At 50.5% G+C, this 16,976-nt stretch overlaps 8 protein-coding genes across 8 annotated transcripts; 4 read left to right on the forward strand and 4 right to left on the reverse strand.

The window, feature by feature from the left end:
- Positions 1–196: 196 nt before the first annotated feature.
- N7489_009928 (WD40 repeat domain-containing peptidylprolyl isomerase) lies at positions 197–2,215 on the forward strand (the record flags this gene model as incomplete). The annotated part of the gene is given in 4 exon segments (XM_056715677.1): positions 197–269; positions 352–726; positions 779–1,174; positions 1,188–2,215. The coding sequence occupies 4 exon segments, from the start codon at positions 197–199 to the stop codon at positions 2,213–2,215; spliced, it is 1,872 nt and encodes a 623-aa protein (XP_056563299.1).
- Positions 2,216–2,641: 426 nt separating this feature from the next.
- On the reverse strand, positions 2,642–3,523 carry N7489_009929 (uncharacterized protein; the record flags this gene model as incomplete). Its single annotated transcript, XM_056715678.1, has 2 exons — positions 2,642–2,990; positions 3,081–3,523. The coding sequence occupies 2 exons, from the start codon at positions 3,521–3,523 to the stop codon at positions 2,642–2,644; spliced, it is 792 nt and encodes a 263-aa protein (XP_056563300.1).
- Positions 3,524–4,959: 1,436 nt separating this feature from the next.
- N7489_009930 (uncharacterized protein) lies at positions 4,960–5,613 on the forward strand (the record flags this gene model as incomplete). The annotated part of the gene is made up of 1 exon (XM_056715679.1): positions 4,960–5,613. One exon carries the CDS (start codon positions 4,960–4,962, stop codon positions 5,611–5,613), a length of 654 nt encoding a protein of 217 aa, XP_056563301.1.
- Positions 5,614–5,792: 179 nt separating this feature from the next.
- On the reverse strand, positions 5,793–7,689 carry N7489_009931 (uncharacterized protein; the record flags this gene model as incomplete). Its single annotated transcript, XM_056715680.1, has 6 exons — positions 5,793–6,091; positions 6,157–6,423; positions 6,603–7,098; positions 7,149–7,329; positions 7,402–7,481; positions 7,552–7,689. The coding sequence occupies 6 exons, from the start codon at positions 7,687–7,689 to the stop codon at positions 5,793–5,795; spliced, it is 1,461 nt and encodes a 486-aa protein (XP_056563302.1).
- Positions 7,690–9,215: 1,526 nt separating this feature from the next.
- On the reverse strand, positions 9,216–10,518 carry N7489_009932 (androgen-induced gene 1 family protein; the record flags this gene model as incomplete). Its single annotated transcript, XM_056715681.1, has 8 exons — positions 9,216–9,402; positions 9,451–9,610; positions 9,662–9,713; positions 9,762–9,954; positions 10,011–10,034; positions 10,095–10,132; positions 10,189–10,258; positions 10,439–10,518. 8 exons carry the CDS (start codon positions 10,516–10,518, stop codon positions 9,216–9,218), a joined length of 804 nt encoding a protein of 267 aa, XP_056563303.1.
- A 576-nt stretch (positions 10,519–11,094) lies between these two features.
- Positions 11,095–13,763, forward strand: N7489_009933 (Zn(II)2Cys6 transcription factor; the record flags this gene model as incomplete). Its single annotated transcript, XM_056715682.1, has 5 exons — positions 11,095–11,156; positions 11,210–11,236; positions 11,291–12,606; positions 12,659–13,617; positions 13,677–13,763. The coding sequence occupies 5 exons, from the start codon at positions 11,095–11,097 to the stop codon at positions 13,761–13,763; spliced, it is 2,451 nt and encodes an 816-aa protein (XP_056563304.1).
- A 650-nt stretch (positions 13,764–14,413) lies between these two features.
- Positions 14,414–15,542, forward strand: N7489_009934 (enoyl-CoA hydratase/isomerase family protein; the record flags this gene model as incomplete). The annotated part of the gene is made up of 4 exons (XM_056715683.1): positions 14,414–14,736; positions 14,803–14,913; positions 14,983–15,339; positions 15,392–15,542. 4 exons carry the CDS (start codon positions 14,414–14,416, stop codon positions 15,540–15,542), a joined length of 942 nt encoding a protein of 313 aa, XP_056563305.1.
- A 315-nt stretch (positions 15,543–15,857) lies between these two features.
- On the reverse strand, positions 15,858–16,663 carry N7489_009935 (presequence translocated-associated motor subunit PAM17; the record flags this gene model as incomplete). Its single annotated transcript, XM_056715684.1, has 2 exons — positions 15,858–16,034; positions 16,112–16,663. The coding sequence occupies 2 exons, from the start codon at positions 16,661–16,663 to the stop codon at positions 15,858–15,860; spliced, it is 729 nt and encodes a 242-aa protein (XP_056563306.1).
- Between the last annotated feature and the right edge of the window lie 313 nt (positions 16,664–16,976).

Below are 16,976 nucleotides of genomic sequence, written 5' to 3' on the forward strand. Positions count from 1 at the left end.
TCAAATGTCTTGCTGGAAAGGTTGAATCAACTTCTCCTGTCAACAGTGGGGTGGGAAAGGAGAAAAGTTGCCGCACGATTGGTCCGAGCTTGTGATTGGCTGCACCTCATCACCGCCCGCGATGTGTCTCGACGTTTCCTTTTAGTCGTGACGATCCCTTTCGCTGGAATTGACCCTGTTCCTGTCAATATCCACAATGGCTGACTCCGGTGAACTCGCTCAGGCTCCCGTGAGCAAGCGGCGTCACTCTGCTGTCGAGGCCGAGAACAGTGAGTCCCCTGCATCATGGATACCGCCCAGACCGCTCCCTCGAACGGAACGTAATAGATACTGACTCTCTGCGATTGCTAGGTGATGATTCCTCCGACGATGATTTCGGACCGGCATTGCCGTCAGAGGTTGCCCCTAAGAAGAAGCGTCGCAAGCTTCCTTTTGAGAAAGTCTACATCAACGCGCTACCAGTCTCCGCGCGGTACTCCAAGTCCCTTATGCACAAGGACCAATTGTCATTTGTGACTGTTGCACCCTACACAGACTTTGTGATCACTTCCTCCGTCGATGGATTTGTCAAGTTCTGGAAGAAGATGGCGGAAGGCATCGAGTTCGTGAAGGAATTCCGTGCTCACCCAGGCGAGATTCGGGGCGTAACTGTCAGCGCCGACGGCCGCAGTTTCGCGACAGCGGGACTGGACAAGACGCTGAAGATATTTGATGTTATCACATTTGGTAGGCTCATAATGTGTGGCTCGTGTGGTTTAGCACTTACTAACATTAATAGATCTCTTGGCGATGTATACGCTGGACTTCGTGCCTCGATGTGTTTGCTGGGTACACCCGCGCGGCGCCTCACTGCCTCTGCTGGCCGCGACGGACGAGTCAAGTAATACGATTCAAGTATTTGACGGACGTGGCGAAAATCCCCAGCCATTGCACACTTTGAAGTCGATCCACCGCAGCCCCGTGGTCTCACTAGCATTCAACAACGCCTTCGACTGCGTCGTCTCCGCCGACGAATCAGGAATGATCGAGTACTGGAGAGCTGGAGACGGCTCTTTCGAGAAACCCAACAATGTCTTCGAGCTCAAATCCTCAACAAATCTCTTCGCATTTAAGAAAGCCAAATCCGTCCCGACAGCCATCACAATCCCCCCCGTCCGGCGAACACTTCGCAACGGTTTCCTTCCCAGACCGACAAATCCGAGTATTCGACTTCGCAACCGGGAAGCTTTACCGCACATACGACGAATCAATAACCACCATCACGGAGATGCAGCAAGCCGGAACAGCACCATACGAGCTTGACGAAGTAGAGTTCGGGCGCCGCCTAAGTGTTGAGCGCGAACTCGAAAACGAAGCCACACGCAACAAAGTAAACGTTTGTTTCGACGAATCGGGCCACTTTCTCCTCTACGGCTCTCTTTACGGCGTGAAATGTGTTAACACCTACACAAACCGGGTAGTCCGCATCTACGGCCGAGACGAGCCATTCCGATCCGTCAACCTCGGCTTGTACCAAGGACAACCGCAACGCAAAGGCGTCGTAACCGTCTCAATGGCAGCAAGTAGCAACCCGCTCTTGCAGGAAGCTGAAGAACGCGACCCAATCCTCCTCTCTACCGGCTTCGCCAAGGTGCGCTTCTACATGTTCACGAACGAAACAGACATCTCGAAATCCACCCGCGATGTCCAAAACGAGAAGCCAACGCAGGCAGCGGCAGGCACGGGTACGACAGCTACCAAAGCCGCTGAGACCGGTACTGCCGCAATCCTGCACACGACCTTCGGCGATATCCACCTCCGCCTGTATCCCTCGGCTGCGCCAAAGGCGGTGGAGAACTTCGTCACACACGCCCGGAATGGGTATTACAATAACACGATCTTCCACCGTGTAATCCGCAAATTCATGATTCAAGGTGGTGACCCGCAAGGCGACGGGACGGGTGGCGAGTCCATCTGGGGCGGGGAATTCGCCGACGAGTTCTCCGTTCTCAAGCACGATAAACCATATACCCTGTCGATGGCCAACGCGGGACCCAATACGAATGCTAGTCAGTTCTTCATTACCACAGAGAAGACGCCGTGGCTGGATAATAAGCATACTATTTTTGGGCGTGCGGTGCAGGGCTTGGATATCGTGCATAAGATTGAGAATGTGCGGACGCACAAGGAGAAACCGGAAGTTGATATTAAGATTGTTAGTATTAGCGTCTCGTGATGTACAGCCCTGGGGGTTCTAGACGATGTGTTACAAAATATGTGTACTATAAAGAATCATGGAATGCCCGCATGCGTTGTACTAAGTACTCTGTCACTTGATCAGACAGCTTTTTAAAAAAAGAAGAGAAAAAGAAAAAGAAAGATGGCGAATATGACCGTAAAAGAGAATCGACGCAGTCGTCAGCATAAATCCACTCCGCCATATCCCAGGCCAAAAGCCCGACAGAACAAGGAAAGGAAAAGAAAGGAACGAAACCCCTGAAACGAGAGACCAAAAACCAACAAGAAGAAAGACACAGCATGAAGCCCATTATCCGTACCAAACACCAACAAATGCAACCATAGCCGGGTAGTATGGTATAGAACTAGCACATTTTGCAAACAAAAGAAAAGGAAACATAAGAAACCTAATCCAAAACAAGCTCTAAACCTGCCGAATCTCCACATCCCCAGAGCCCTGCTCGATCTTCGTCAATCGCGTCCGAGCCCCGGGGACAGGAGTGCTCGTCTTCGCCATTGTAGAGCGCGAGCTACTAGCCAGGGAGTCAGTACCGAGGCCGGTAGTCTGGACAGGGAGGGGCGGCGCGCCCCAGGCGGCATCTCGCGGAGCGGGCGGAGAAGCCGTGCTCAGCAAGCCGCTGCTACCGCCGTTGTAGAGATTTGGGCGTTTAGCGTCGTGGCGACGCTTGAGCCATACGCCCACTACGGCAATGATGCTGAATCCAATGACCAGCACGATGAGCATGATGACCCAGCGGTAGTGGGAACTCCACCTATTTGGGGAGTTTGTTAGCGATTAGATGGTACTTGATTATTGATGCGGATGTTGCGGGTTTGATTTCCGGTGTTAGGATCAAACGTACCATGACTCCTTCTCCTCTGCGGCAGCGGCGGAATTATTCGAGTTTGCGCTGGCGCTGGAATCAGATGTAGAGGCTGCGTCGGCTGAGGATGCGGTTGTTGTGGTGTCGGTGTCGGTGTCGGATGTATCCTTGCCGCCGGAGTTGCAGTAGTTATTGTACCAGGTTGAGAGGGTGGCTTGGTCGGCGGCGCTGCAGGAGGAGCAGACGCTACCGGAGGATTTGAGGCCGGTGAGCAGGGATGACTGGCAGAAGCATGAGGTCCAGGTTGAGGCCTCGCCTGATTCGCAGGAAGCCTGCGCGCCTGTCAGGGCGGTGCAGGTCAGACCGCATTGCGGGAATTTACTGGAGGCAGATGTGGGGAGGATGCTGTCGGCGGCTAGGGCTGAGATTGTGAGGGCGATAAGGACGAGGAAGAGGAATGGGAGGCGCGTAGTGAGTGACATGGTGAGATTGGATGTTTTGTTGTAATGAGGGGTGGGTAGCGAATGTCGGGCAAGTGAGAGCCGTGCCTGGGGCTCGATTTGATGTCTGAATGAGATTTCTCAGTCCATACTTGCATAGGTCAATGAATGAAAGAAGAGCAAGTCCAAAAGACCAGAAACGAGGCGAAGATGGTTTTGGGTCTAGTCGGGGCCGAACGATTCCGGATTCAGCTTTTCGTCTTATTTATTTTTGCCCTATAAAGTAATCAACTACAACATATTTGATTCGACTATTCGATTTTAATTTCTTTTAATTTACCTTAGAACGTTATAACGTAGTACTGCCCAGTAGTACTGTACCTGACTGTAGCACTGAGCGTCTTTTTAATCTCCGCAAGCGGATCGACGTGGAAATCTCAACATTCCAGCATTTTGACACCTGCCAGATCTCGATTTCCTAAATTCCAAGCCTCAAGACCAACTTTTTATCTCGTTACATCGCTGGATGCAGAAATGATTGACTAAGGCCCACGTTTTTTAGGGATTATCGCCTTGGCTGAAGATCATCCTTTTCCCATGCAAGGAGTTACATCTATGGATGTATATTGTACTCCGTACATGTACGATGTACGATATACGATCTGGGAACTGAGTTATATTCTAATAGGATTCAACCTGTAACCCATCCCAGTCCTTCATTAAACAAGGGTCCACCACGATCGGCAGTCGAGACAGTTGGAGGCGATGAAGCCGTTTCAACGTCTTTGTTAAGTGGAGATTGTAAGATTTATAGACATCCTTGTACCGAGTACGGAGTACAACATATACAACCCTTTCTTGATATTATATTATATCTCATATAGAGAGGAGAGGCTGTTATGCATATGTTGTACATATAGCTCCCATTATTTACTACGTAAATTCAGTGACCGCTTATTCTGTAAACACCCTTGACCCCGGATTCAATTTTATGCCGATTGGTCCGATGTTGCGACCAGGTCGCTAATAAAGGCGTGTCTTATATTATAGATCCGCCCTGAGACATAGAACCCGATATAGAACATACATGTACCAAATACCTAGGTATGTCATTGTGTATGAGCATGTGATACAGCAGAGATCTTAGCCACATGGCTAACAAATTAAGTCGAATATGGTGAAGTCCCAAGCCACAGAAGGCAAAAGGAAATTGTATGTCCGTTATAGGTCATGCCGGGGTGTTGATACCCAGGGTTATCTACCCTATTTGTATACCTAGGTATGTATCGACAATCTTACATGTAAATAGATTGTAAATATGTATAGAATAGGTAAACAGGCCAAATAAGAAAATACAAGCGATATAACATAGAAATCTAGTCCAGAAGCCTTGGAATGCCCGGAGATGATTGGATAACAACTCCTATTATTCCTCCCCGCATTCCTTCCCTTCTCCAACAACCCTCCTTATACCAACAATGCCAACAATGCCCTCCCGCCAACTCCTCTCAACCCTAATAACTTCCCTCAGCAACACCCGCTGGACCTTAACCCGAACCCTCCGAAGCGACAACCCCCTCGACCTAAACGGCGAGCTCCGCGGAACCGCAACCTTCACCGCCCAACCCCCCACCACCACAACCGACCGCGACTGGCTGTACTGCGAAGAAGGCGAAATACCTAGCAATGTCGGCACAGGCGCCTTACCACCAGGTCTACGCTGGACAAAGAAGTACATCTGGCGCCTGGGCAGCGACGGCGGACGTGTCAGCGTCTGGTTCGTGAAGGTCGCGCCAGGCCCGGAAGAAGCAGACTATCTATTCCACGACTTCGACTTTGATTCGGGCTCGGGAGAATCGGAGTCCACATATGCGCAGAAGGATCCTGGAGAATATGTCGCGCCGCCTGTGCCGCCTGCTGTCTCTACCTCTGGCAATGACGCAAAGACTACTGTTCTCAATGCCAGGGGTAACCACCTCTGTATCAATGATATGTATCGCACGGCATATGCGTTTCGCATTGAGCCTGATACTGGGGAGGTGCTGAGCTGGTCTAGTCGACACGTTGTGCGTGGCCCGAAGAAGGGACAGGATATCGTTAATCGGTATGAGAAGGCATCAGATGGTATTTGAAGTATCCTGCAATTGCGACACGTCTCGCACGAGGCTACGAGCAGATCTTGATAGACGCCGTACATAAACCTGTAATCGTCTACACAGATCACGATTGATGATATATGTTCATATATTCCCACTCATATCTCGATCTGGCTCCGCTCCCTTCCACGCCCATCCGGCTATCCCACTGCTTCTCACAGCGTGTAAATGAAATCCGGTCTTTTGTCACCCAACAACTCGATCTGGCTATGCTCCAAGCCTTCGATCCAGTGGTCGCGTTCACCGCGTCTGCGCTTGGCATTCTCACGTCGCAGCAGGAGGTACTGCACCACGGATCCACCAAAGAGGAACAAAACCAGGTAGCTGAGAACTACTCCGTGGCCGGGGTAGTATTTTGGCTTATCATCATCGCGGTAGATGTTGGATGCGACAATGCCATTGAGATTTCCCCAGCCGATGATAAACCCGAGGGAGACACCTCGTTTGTAAACACCTAGACAGGAATAGGGTTAGTCTTGGCCGTGGTCATACATACAAGACAAGAAGGGCGAAAATTACCTTCGGTGTTGTTACTTGTCCATGAAATCGTGTTCGAAATGGCTGGGTAAATGCCCATGGCCCCGAGGAAGCATCCTGCGTAGCGGGCGCCGGCAGATTTACAGCCTAGTAGCATAGCAAATCCTACCATGCCAAGGAAGGAGACGGCGATATTGCATAGACCACGCTGTCTTGTACGGTCTGCAATGAAGCCAACCGCCACCGTCAAGACGGCGGCAGCGGCATATGGCGGTACGCTCAGCAACTGAGCACGAATCGAGCTGTAGCCTGTAGAAGCAACTAGTTAGTAAACAGCCGCGATAACACCGAACACAACCACCAGGGTTCAATATTTACCCTGAGAAAAACAATGTTAGCTCCACAAGCTCCAACGCAGCGATGTGCACAACTCACTAGTTCACTGATAATAGTAGGCACGAAAAGCGAAAACGCATAAAGCGACCCACAAGCACCCATATAAATCACAGCCCCAGTATAAGTCTTCCAATCCTTCAAACTCGACCAGAAATACTCCATCTTAAACTCCTCATGCTCAGCACTGGACTGCTGATCCATAGCGAGTCGTCTAAGAACGCGCTTGCGATCGATATCCGACAAGAACCGCGCCTGGTCGGGGAAGTCATAAACGCACCAGAACGACGCAACACCAATGAGGAACGTGAGAAGACCTTCCAGAATAAAAATCCATGCCCAGCCCCTCATGTTCCCGATACCGTCCATCTTCGCAATCGCTGCCGCGAGCAGCCCACCGAAGGAACCTGCGAGCGCGGCCGCGGAGAAGAAAATTGCCATTCGTACGCCGAATTCTGAGCGCTTGTACCAGCATGAGAGGAAATAGCCCACGCCGGGGAATAGACCGGCTTCGGTTAGGCCTAGGAACCACCGGACGGCCATTAGTCCGTTGTAATTTTTTACGAAGCCCATGCAGGTCATGCAAATTCCCTGGAATCAATTAGAAAAGATACCTGAGAGGAAGGGAATGTTTTACATACCCATGCCATCATAATAAGCGGGATAAAGATGCTCGGCCGCAAGCGCTTGAGCAGGATGTTAGTCGCGGGCTCGAAGACCGAGTACGAGACGAAGAATATAGTCAGGCATGCATTGTATTGGGCATTGGTCATGTTCAGGTCCGTTTGAAGACCGACGATCTTTGCGTTGCCGATGTTCGTCCTTGACAGGCGAGATTAGTTGAGATTCCTCGGGAGACAACTCCACGGCTCCAGGGCTGTCCTTTTGGCTTACCGATCAAGGAACGACACGAGATAAAGTAGACTGAGCCATGGCACGAGACGGAGATCGAGTTTCCACAGTAGCCTGCGATCCTATGGTGTTTGTGCTGTGGTTAGTTACTGTGACTTCGAGTGATATTAAACGCATTGAGTGGTAACACACAATTTCTGCCTTTTCCTCGTCACTCAATCCTGCATCGGGGTCCTCAAATCCAGCTGCAGCGAGCGGATCTTTGGAATCGAGAATCTTCTCGGGGTCAGAAGAGCGGGATTCAGTTCGTTTCTCGAAGGAGTCAACCATTATGCAAGAGCAGATCGGCAGGGGGGAATGTTCCGAGATGTGCAGCTGCTTTGCGTCGACCTGCGAGCTACTTAAGAACAACAAGGGAAAGGCCAAAGCAGAGAAATAAAGCCACCGAGCACTATGTAAGGAGGGGTAAAAACACCGACGTCTTCATTGGGTGGATAGTGCGAGATTTACAGGGTCCAGCTGCATGATGGTATGACGGCTACACGCTGGCCCGTGTCTTCGCCCGCGTGCAGGAATTGCGGCATTAGCTTGGATCTTAATGTTGGGGCCCCAGGCTGATCGGCATAGATTTGAATGATTTGAGGCATGATCGGCATGAGATCGTCTACTGGAAGGTTCGAAACAGAAAGAAAGCCAAAATCATTGAACGGCAGTTGGTTTAGGTTGACGTTGAGTTTCGAAGTCCGGAGTTTAGTTTCCTGTGATATTGCAGCCGAGCCTGGGCGTCCGGGGAAAATTATCTACGCCATCCCCAGACGGGCTCCATCCGGGGTACCCCGGGCTCCACCAAGCCAAGCTTTCCCGCCTGAATCGCATCATGTACCTACAATAAGGTATTCGCCAAGTCCACGGCCCGCTAGTTTAGATTAACACGAGCGACCTCGGTTTTGCTTAACTTCAAGTTGTCCACTATGTGCACTCGGCCGAGAGCAAAATAGGTGGTGTCGGCCGACGTTATAATGGTTGATCGTCTGGTCCGAAGCTAGGCGAATGTGGTGCGGTTAACGCCTCAAGGTGTCCAGCCATTGACCGTGTATCTTCTTGGATCCACTTAGGATAATGGGCCCTTTTCTCATGTGTTGATTGGACAGTACTGACTCGGCATAGTTAAAGGATTGTCTCGGCATTGGTCTCGTTAGTGGTCGGTTGCTCCGTAGGCCCGAAGAATTCGTGCCAATCAACGCGCAGCCATAAAACATTGTAAGCGGGTTCGAAGAATCCCGGGCCGGGACTTGTCTCAGTCGCGCTAAGCCCCGCAGTCAAGGTGCGCACGGCTTTGATGACCCCGCGTGGGGGTGATCATCGCACACATTCGAAGAGTCTTGGTTTTTTTGTGCTAAGTTGCGTCAGCAGCGCACCAGTAACCTGCTACCGTAATTCGGGGCAATACAGTATACCATGGTTTGCAATAGCGCTGGCATAAAAGACTAATTGATTGGCGCTGCGCCGAACATACCCCACGCACTGGAACTCTTGGCAGCGTGCTTATGTATCATGTTGAGAAGTTTTTGGAATGCCCGTAACTATTTTCTTATTGGACTATGGTTTAAGTTGGCTCTCGATGGTGTCATAGTCGTAGGTTGTATTTGCGATATTGTGAGATGTAAATGTACATAGTAATGATAGATGTACCCCGGAAAAGGGACGACAAGCAAAACGCTTATGATCAATGCAGTAAGCCCATTTTTCCTTCTTATAGCTACTTCAAGATCGGACACACATTCCACATGCAAAGGACACAAAGGCCAATTGATCCCGATCAATGTGTATTGTTGCGATCATCCCGGTCCATCTGTTTACAGACCGTTCTTTCGCTTGATATCACCTGGGCGGGACTCCGGCTTCATGGGGCTACCAAATCCATTGACGCGTCCATGGAGCCACTTGAGAGTAACGGTGCTTAGTGCCATGACAACGGCACTTAGAGTAAATAGGCCAACACGACCTGATGTGGGCAGTGCTTCGAAGATAGGATATGGGTACCTAAACTAATTAGCGAGTGGCGTCAAAGGCGCTGAATCATGTACGAACCATCCGTTTTGTGAGAAGCATTGCTCGATCCAGAACCAGTAGCCGAAGGCAATAGTACCTGACAGCCCGAATGCAGGAAGTACAGTGATCGTCCATGGTGGGGATAGGAGCAGCAGGTCAATCAACATCACCACCGACGGCGTTGCGTGGAAGCTGATGTCTGCAACTGTGTTAGTAGGGGTATCTTAAAATGTACCTTTTACAGACATACCGGCATGCATGGGGATAACGAGATCTTCGGGAACCACCAAACGCTCATCAATCTATACTTGGGTTAGGTAAATGTGTCAATTTAGCATCAAATTACTTACCAAGCGAAGACCCCAGTACAAAACACTGATCACGACCTCAAGGGGGGCACTGCATGTTGACAGGATGTTTTTGACCAGGAACAGTCGCCGGGACGAGGTAATATCCGCTAGTAGTGCAACCGCAAAAGTGAGTGTTGACAACGACAGGCCAATCACGGTCAGGTATTGAAAATGCCAGCCATATGCCTGATTACTGTCAAATATAAAGTTCAGCGCTGTTTCCAACATCGAAATTAGACGGGCGCTTACGCATGGTTAGGGTTTTCGTGCATGCTTCAAGAATGTCAGCAAGCTCTCAAAGTCTACCTAGGTAGTTTGGTAGAGGACGCATACTATTTGAATGACCACAAAAAGCTCGAAAGTCCGACCAACTGGAAAACAACCCGTCAGTGCTGAACAAAATGACAAGTGAAAGGACCATACTTACATGAACCAAGGCTGACAAGCCCCGTGAAGGGCTCGGCATCCGCTGAAGCGGGTGCTTATCGACAAGAGGTCTGGCCATATCGGGAAACAAGTCAGAACGCAAGCGTCCTAAAGTCCTGGTCTAGCTAATATGTAGTTTAGAAAGAAACTCCTCCGAATATGCTACCAAAGCGCAACTCAAGGAACCAATGTGCATCCAGGGAACTGGAACGTTGGTTCAAGGTACGACACACGTGACTGGCGGAACTTACCGGGTTTCCGCGGAAACTTCCGGCTTGCCGCGGTATGCCGGTCCGGGGTATCGGATTATAACATAATCCGGCTGATTCATCGTTCCTTATCTCGGCTGGCCATGTGCTTCCCCACACTTTTGGTCTACGCTCTGAAGGCAACCGTCTTTGTGACATTCGTTGTGAACCTGTGCTCCTTAGCTACATAGTGAGGCCAGCCGGCTACTCAGTGTGTCAATTGATTGTACTGAACGGAAACATATTCTGTTTGACATCTTGTTTCATATCCGAAATCGGCAAGATCCGACACTGCCCTGGTTAATATTGGCTTCTCTTGCCTTCCCATTGCTGAAGGGCAGTGGGACTCGAACTGTTTCTGGCACATCTCCCTCCCATACCTCGATGTGCTTGTATACTAGGTGTGGGTGTCTGGTCGATTATCGCTTTATCGCTACTTGGGGTCAACCAGGATCAAAACGCAGAAAGCGTGCCAACTGTGACGTGCTTTCCGCGTAAGGAGTCTCGATTGGACTGATACGGACTTGAAAAGTCTGAAAGTGTATGGCGGCGGAATAGTACATAGTGACTTTTGGCTATTTCGAGCCTCTGTTATCTTGAATTGTTGCCGTGTCCTCTTTACAGGCATCGGTACTCGACCAGACACCCCCTGACGTGCAATGCCTCGTCCTAGAAGACCTGGTGCACCGGAACCAAAGCGCCGAAGCCGTAAAGGATGTTGGTACGTTATCAAGATGACAACCCAAGCTTTGCCAAGGCTAACAGTCGCACTAGGCCATGCAAAGCACGCAAGGTAAAATGGTGAGAAGCACGATCCCTGCATTATACCCGTGTAGCTAATGATTAATTATGTAGTGGCGAGGAGAAACCAGCATGTCTTAATTGCCAGCGACAAGGCGACCCTTGCGACTATAGTGTCCGTCTGAACTGGGGAGGTAGAACGAAACGCATGTCAATTGACTCGCCGAATTCACAATCTAGTGGGTATGGAGCTGTAATTGGATTTCCTGACTCATTCGCTATCAACGATCTGAGCCCGGTTTCGTTCTCCACTCCACCAAGCAACAACCCTACGGATGGATTTATCAACACTCACCCTGGGAGGTTGACTTCGCCGGGAGCAATATCTCCAAGTACACCCGCAGCAGTGGGCCTTTTCGAATCCCCCAGGCTCGGTTCAGAGTCTGAAGGAGTGACATCGCCGGGCCAATTAGAGCCTCGGTTCTCCTCAACTTGGGCGGAACAATCTCCTCCATTGACGACATCAGTATCCTCAGCGCCTTTGTTGCAATATCAATTTGGACAGCAGAGTTTTGATAACCCATATCTGGGTTCGATGGATCAGACGTCCGGCATTGGATCACTCTCTGCCTTTGCGTTCCATACACACCCCGTGTCGCAACCAATCTCATATATGCGCCACCCCGTGGTCGCTTCCGATCGCTGCTCGGGTCCATCTATCTCCCACCCCCGTGATGAAAGACACCTTTCTCGAGGGTCGCATGATGACCAGGACATGCAACTTACCGCCGAGCCTGGGACAGGGCAAGGCGGATCCTCAAACAGCCCACACGATGTTGGCGGCCTGTCCTCCATGGTTTTCGATCAGCACAGACCGACAATTGCTGAAAATGATGCAACCTCTTCTCCGAGTCTGCACGAGACAATCGGCAACATGGGCTCTATACATGAACATCAGAATAAATTGACTCCCGATCATCAGGCATTGGGAGAGAGCAATCATGAAGCTGATCAAACATCACACGAGTCTTCAATGGCCCGAAACAAATGGCAAACATATCTGAACAGTGTAACCGACAATTATGGATTGGACTCTGGGCGCCCTGATCAGGATCTTACTTTCAACAACGACCATGCTGCCATAGACATCAACTATGCGTTGGATTTGATCAGTTCTCGATGGCGTAACGAGGAACCCTCACAGTCGAAAGCCTCTCAACCCAACCCCGAACCACAGGTCCAGTTTTGTAGCGGTTACTATGCTTCTCCAGTACCCATCAATGTCCCCAGGTACTTGTCTCCGCTCCCGTCGTCGCTGCTGGAGAACCCTATCAATTTGATGTACTTCCATCATTTCCTGAACCACACTGCTCGCATGCTTGTCCCGCATAACTGCGATAATAATCCATTTATCTCGGTTTTGCCATCAAGTGAGTTTTACTGCTCTATGTTGTATTGTCTTTCTCACGGCTAACCAAACAGTGGCAATCGGTGATTCCAATCTCCTCAACTTGCTGCTTGCCTACTCCGCTAGTCATCGTGCCAGATATCTAGGCCATCCAGAGCCCGCCAATCGAATCGCTCATTGGGTTAGCAAGGTTTTCCCAGCCTTGCGTATGGCATTGGAGTCACCCAATGAAGACATCACTGACAGCCACTTGGCCACAGCCATTATGCTGTTGTCATTGAAGATCGTTTCTCCAGGGACATTTGAAGTGCCAATCACGTGGAAGAGCCACCTGAAACTTGCTCGCGATCTATTCCTTGCACGGAGCGAGAGCATGGCGCAGCCTGGTAACAGGATTGGCGCCTTCTTCGCCCGCTGGCTGGGTTACCTCGACACGATGGGTTCTTTGTCGTGTCGCCAAGCAGGTCCTCCACTAATGATATACCACTCCATCTTAACAGCCTGCTCCGCGGCCGACGGTCACGACGAGTTCGGTGTCGATTGCTTCACGGGGTTCACTCCCCGCACTGGAGTATTTCTGATTCGTCTCGCACGGCTGGTGCAGGAATGTGATAATCAACGCTTCGATGAAATGGGTAATTTCCGACATGACTGGCATGCGTCTGCGGAAATGGTCCTGGAAGCGCAATCGGTACTTGGTGATATGGACGGGATCAGTGAACGTACCCATACTATCCCGGAACACCACCATGGTATTGAGTCCGCGGACATGATGGCCATCGAGGAAGCCTTCCGGTTTGCCGGTCTCCTGCACCTCCATCGACGTGTGCTTAGGTCTCCGCCTGATTCGTTCCCAGTGAAGGAGGTCTTGTGCAAGCTCATTGATGCCCTTGGACGCATGCGTCCTGGCGCAGCTACCGAGGTCTGCTCTTTGTTCCCGCTTTTCACGGCCGGGTGTGAATCTAGAGATTCGGTTCAAAGGACTAAGCTTTTGGACCGGTTCTTCGTATTGGAGAGCTCGGGCATGAAACAGGTGCGTCTATCCTGGTCCGCGATTCGCCTCAAGAGATTTACTGACGCTGTATTAACTAGATTCAAAATGCACGTCAATTGATGCAACACTGCTGGGATAAGGATCTGCCTTGGATTGCCCTGGCTGGCGGTCAGTTCCTAGGTTAGCATCAGAGCTTCGCGGTTTCAAACCTCAAAATCGGGTGGTCCTACCAGCCTTGATTTACAGATCCTAAGTCCACATGACGTCTGGAAATGGTCTAAACTTGTATAGTATGGAGATTAATGATGTCCATTACCTTCTAAAAGGCGAGATATCGTGCGATGGCCCCTAAAAAGGTTTGCCCTTTGGCGTGTCAGGTTCGTCCTTCTCTTCCTCTATTTATATCCTCTCGCCTATCTCCAATATCCATCTTCCAGTCTTCCACTACATACTATCCTCTGCTTGTTTCTAAACTAAATCATCGAGTCCTCTCTATGACTAGCCTTGCATTTCAACAGGCCGAAATTCCAAGTTGCATAGAACAATCCGTTCTAACCTATACATATATAGCTTCGTAGCTAATTCTAAGATCACTAGATACCGAATGGACTACAATCTTGCATAAATGTCATAACGTACAACTCCACAGCGGGGTGACGGTGATCCCCCGGCTTCTCCACGCCAAGCCAGTCCAGCCGAGGCCGAGGCTCCGGCATAAGAAGGCTGTTGACGATGATTGAACTGTTGAAGTATATAACCGAGAGATATTATATAGGAGTGTGCAGTTAAACACATGTCTACATGAATCAAAACAATATACTTCCCAACATCCATCATGATCTTCGATCCCAGCCCCATTGAGCTTCCATCTTCTTACGAAAAGGTCGAAACAACCGGCCATGTCGTCGTCTCTCACTACCATCCAGGCACACCGGCAGTCACCCCCGTCGTCATCGTAACGCTGAATCGTCCCGCTAATCATAATGCGTTCACTCCGCAAATGGTCATGGACTTCGAGAAGCTCTTCCCCATGTTCGATGTCGACGAACGTGTGAAAGTAGTCGTCTTGACGGGCGCAGGAAAGACATTCTGCGCTGGTGCAGACCTTGAGATTGGTTTCGGCGGTGGCAAAGGCAGGACGGCGGACCATCGTGACGGGTAAGGCGTCCATTCATTAGCTCGCTGTATATATACTCTACAGTCTCGCTAACAGACCCGACCCAGTGGTGGACGAGTCGCACTGGCCATTCACAGATGTCGCAAGCCAACAATTGTAGCAATGCAGGGCTCAGCCGTTGGAGTTGGGATGACCATGACTCTTCCAGCGATCATCCGGTATGTCAATCGCATCCAGAAAATATAGTAGAGCACACTTGCTAACGTGCATATCCCTTGTCTTTCTAGAATTGGCTACGAAAAGGGAAAATACGGCTTCGTCTTCGGCCGCCGCGGTATAGTTCTAGAATCTTGCTCCTCGTACTTCCTCCCCCGTCTTGTTGGCCACTCAAACGCCAGCTACCTCGTCAGCACGGGAGGAGTATTCCCGCCTACATCTAAGCACTTTGGCGACCTCTTCAATGAGATCCTCCCGGACGCATCGCAGGTCCTGCCGCGCGCTCTTGAACTGGCTACTGAGATTGCCGAAAATGTGAGCCCGGCTTCGTCGTATCTCAATCGCGCCCTTATGTGGCGCGATACTGGTTCGGCAGAGGCTGCTCATCTCATCGAGTCGCGAGTCATTAACCATATGTTTGGATCGGAGTCAGTGAAATCTACACGAAGAGGGCGATTGCATATGCTTACTATCTGACAGAGACCAGAAGGAGGGCGTTGCGGCGTTCTTCGAGAAGCGAAAGCCCAACTTTAAGGCTAACCTCGACGATAACCCGCCGCCGAGTGTGCCGTGGTGGACGGAGGTTGATACTGGTCGGAATCCTAAAGCAAAGGGGCCTTCGAAGCTGTAAATTGAAAGCTTGACATTGGAAGTAGTAATGATGATTGAGGATAGCAAAGACCGAAGGATGAAAGTCTTAACAAATGTTAGGAAGAATAGCTATGAATTGACCTGTTATCAAAGGTCATTCCCAATACATTGCAATGCCCCAGCTACCAAGACCGCTAATGATATTGTAACAAAATAAACACCGGCCCGGCCAAAAAAAGAAAGTCACCAGATTTGGTTTTGAACAGAAGCTTCAAGAGCTTCAACCATATGGACATGAACAAAAGAGAAATGCTCCAATATCACAACATATAAAAGAGAGAAATGGAAAGAAAAATTACGCAATGAAGTTGCGGCGCTTGCGGTTGTAGGCCCTCTGGTCTTTCAGCCAGCTTCGGTAGCCGGCCACGCTGCCAATCTTCTCTCCGTAGTAATCTGGAACAGGGTTAGAGATGGAGTTGGTCGAGGGATCAACACGGAACCGGCGAATGCGATCAAAGAACTCCTTCTCTTTCTACACAGCGGAAACAGAATACGTTAGCACTGATCAGACACAAATCTCCGGCTCATTCTTTTCTCCCGAGCACTCACAGTATTGACAGAGGGCTTATACTTCCTGTACACAAGTCCCCAAACGCCATTTCCAAGAGCCGGTCCAAGAAGCCATCCGACAGCACCGCATGCGGCGGTCGCCAATCCCAGGACAACAAACGGATCGAGACCCATAACCGTCGCGCCGAGATGTTCAAGGTCCTGACCGGACAGAACCTGCACACCGACGGTGGTGCTGACAGCCGAGCTGACAATTGAGGAGGCGAGGGAGTATCGGCGGCGGGAAGCACGGAGCTTGAAGAAGGAGTCCCAGTCGAGCTTGACTTCATTGGCAGGTGCGGAGGTCGAGTTTGCGCGCACAGCGATGGCTGATGGCGACGCAGCCTTGGCGTGTGGCCGAGAGTCTAGGTTCAGTGTTGCGGTGGCCGGGCGAGCTGTCGTGGAGCTAAGGCGTGTGAGCTGCTTAGATGCCATCTGGGGCGTGGCCTGGTGGATGGGACGGAGGGCGCCGGCGAGCGAGGGCGCGGCGGGGTTTAGTCGGCCAAGGGACATGGTTGTGCGGATGGACATGCTGATGGGATTGGCGTTCATTTTGGAGAGGAACTGGAATTGGTTTAATTGCAGATTCTAAGTCTTGCAGAGGTGAAGTGAGAATCGGAGCCTTAGAGGTGGAGCCGTGTTATGTAAGCGGAGCGGCCCCCCGGGGCCCGAGAAGGACGACCGACATCATCGCGATCTGATATGTTAGGGAATAAGTTGCACTTCGAATTACTTGAAGTAGATGATGACTATATGAGCCAAGAGTACAGGAGAAATGGAGAATGAAGACAAAGAGTCCTTCCAAACACAATGAGCTATCTATACCCAGTTGAGGCCTGCTACCTCAAGTATTTTTAGGGGTAAA

The sequence above is a fragment of the Penicillium chrysogenum genome (genome assembly GCF_028827035.1).
Source record: "Penicillium chrysogenum strain IBT 35668 chromosome Unknown utg000005l_segment0_segment0, whole genome shotgun sequence".
Lineage (NCBI taxonomy): Eukaryota > Fungi > Ascomycota > Eurotiomycetes > Eurotiales > Aspergillaceae > Penicillium > Penicillium chrysogenum.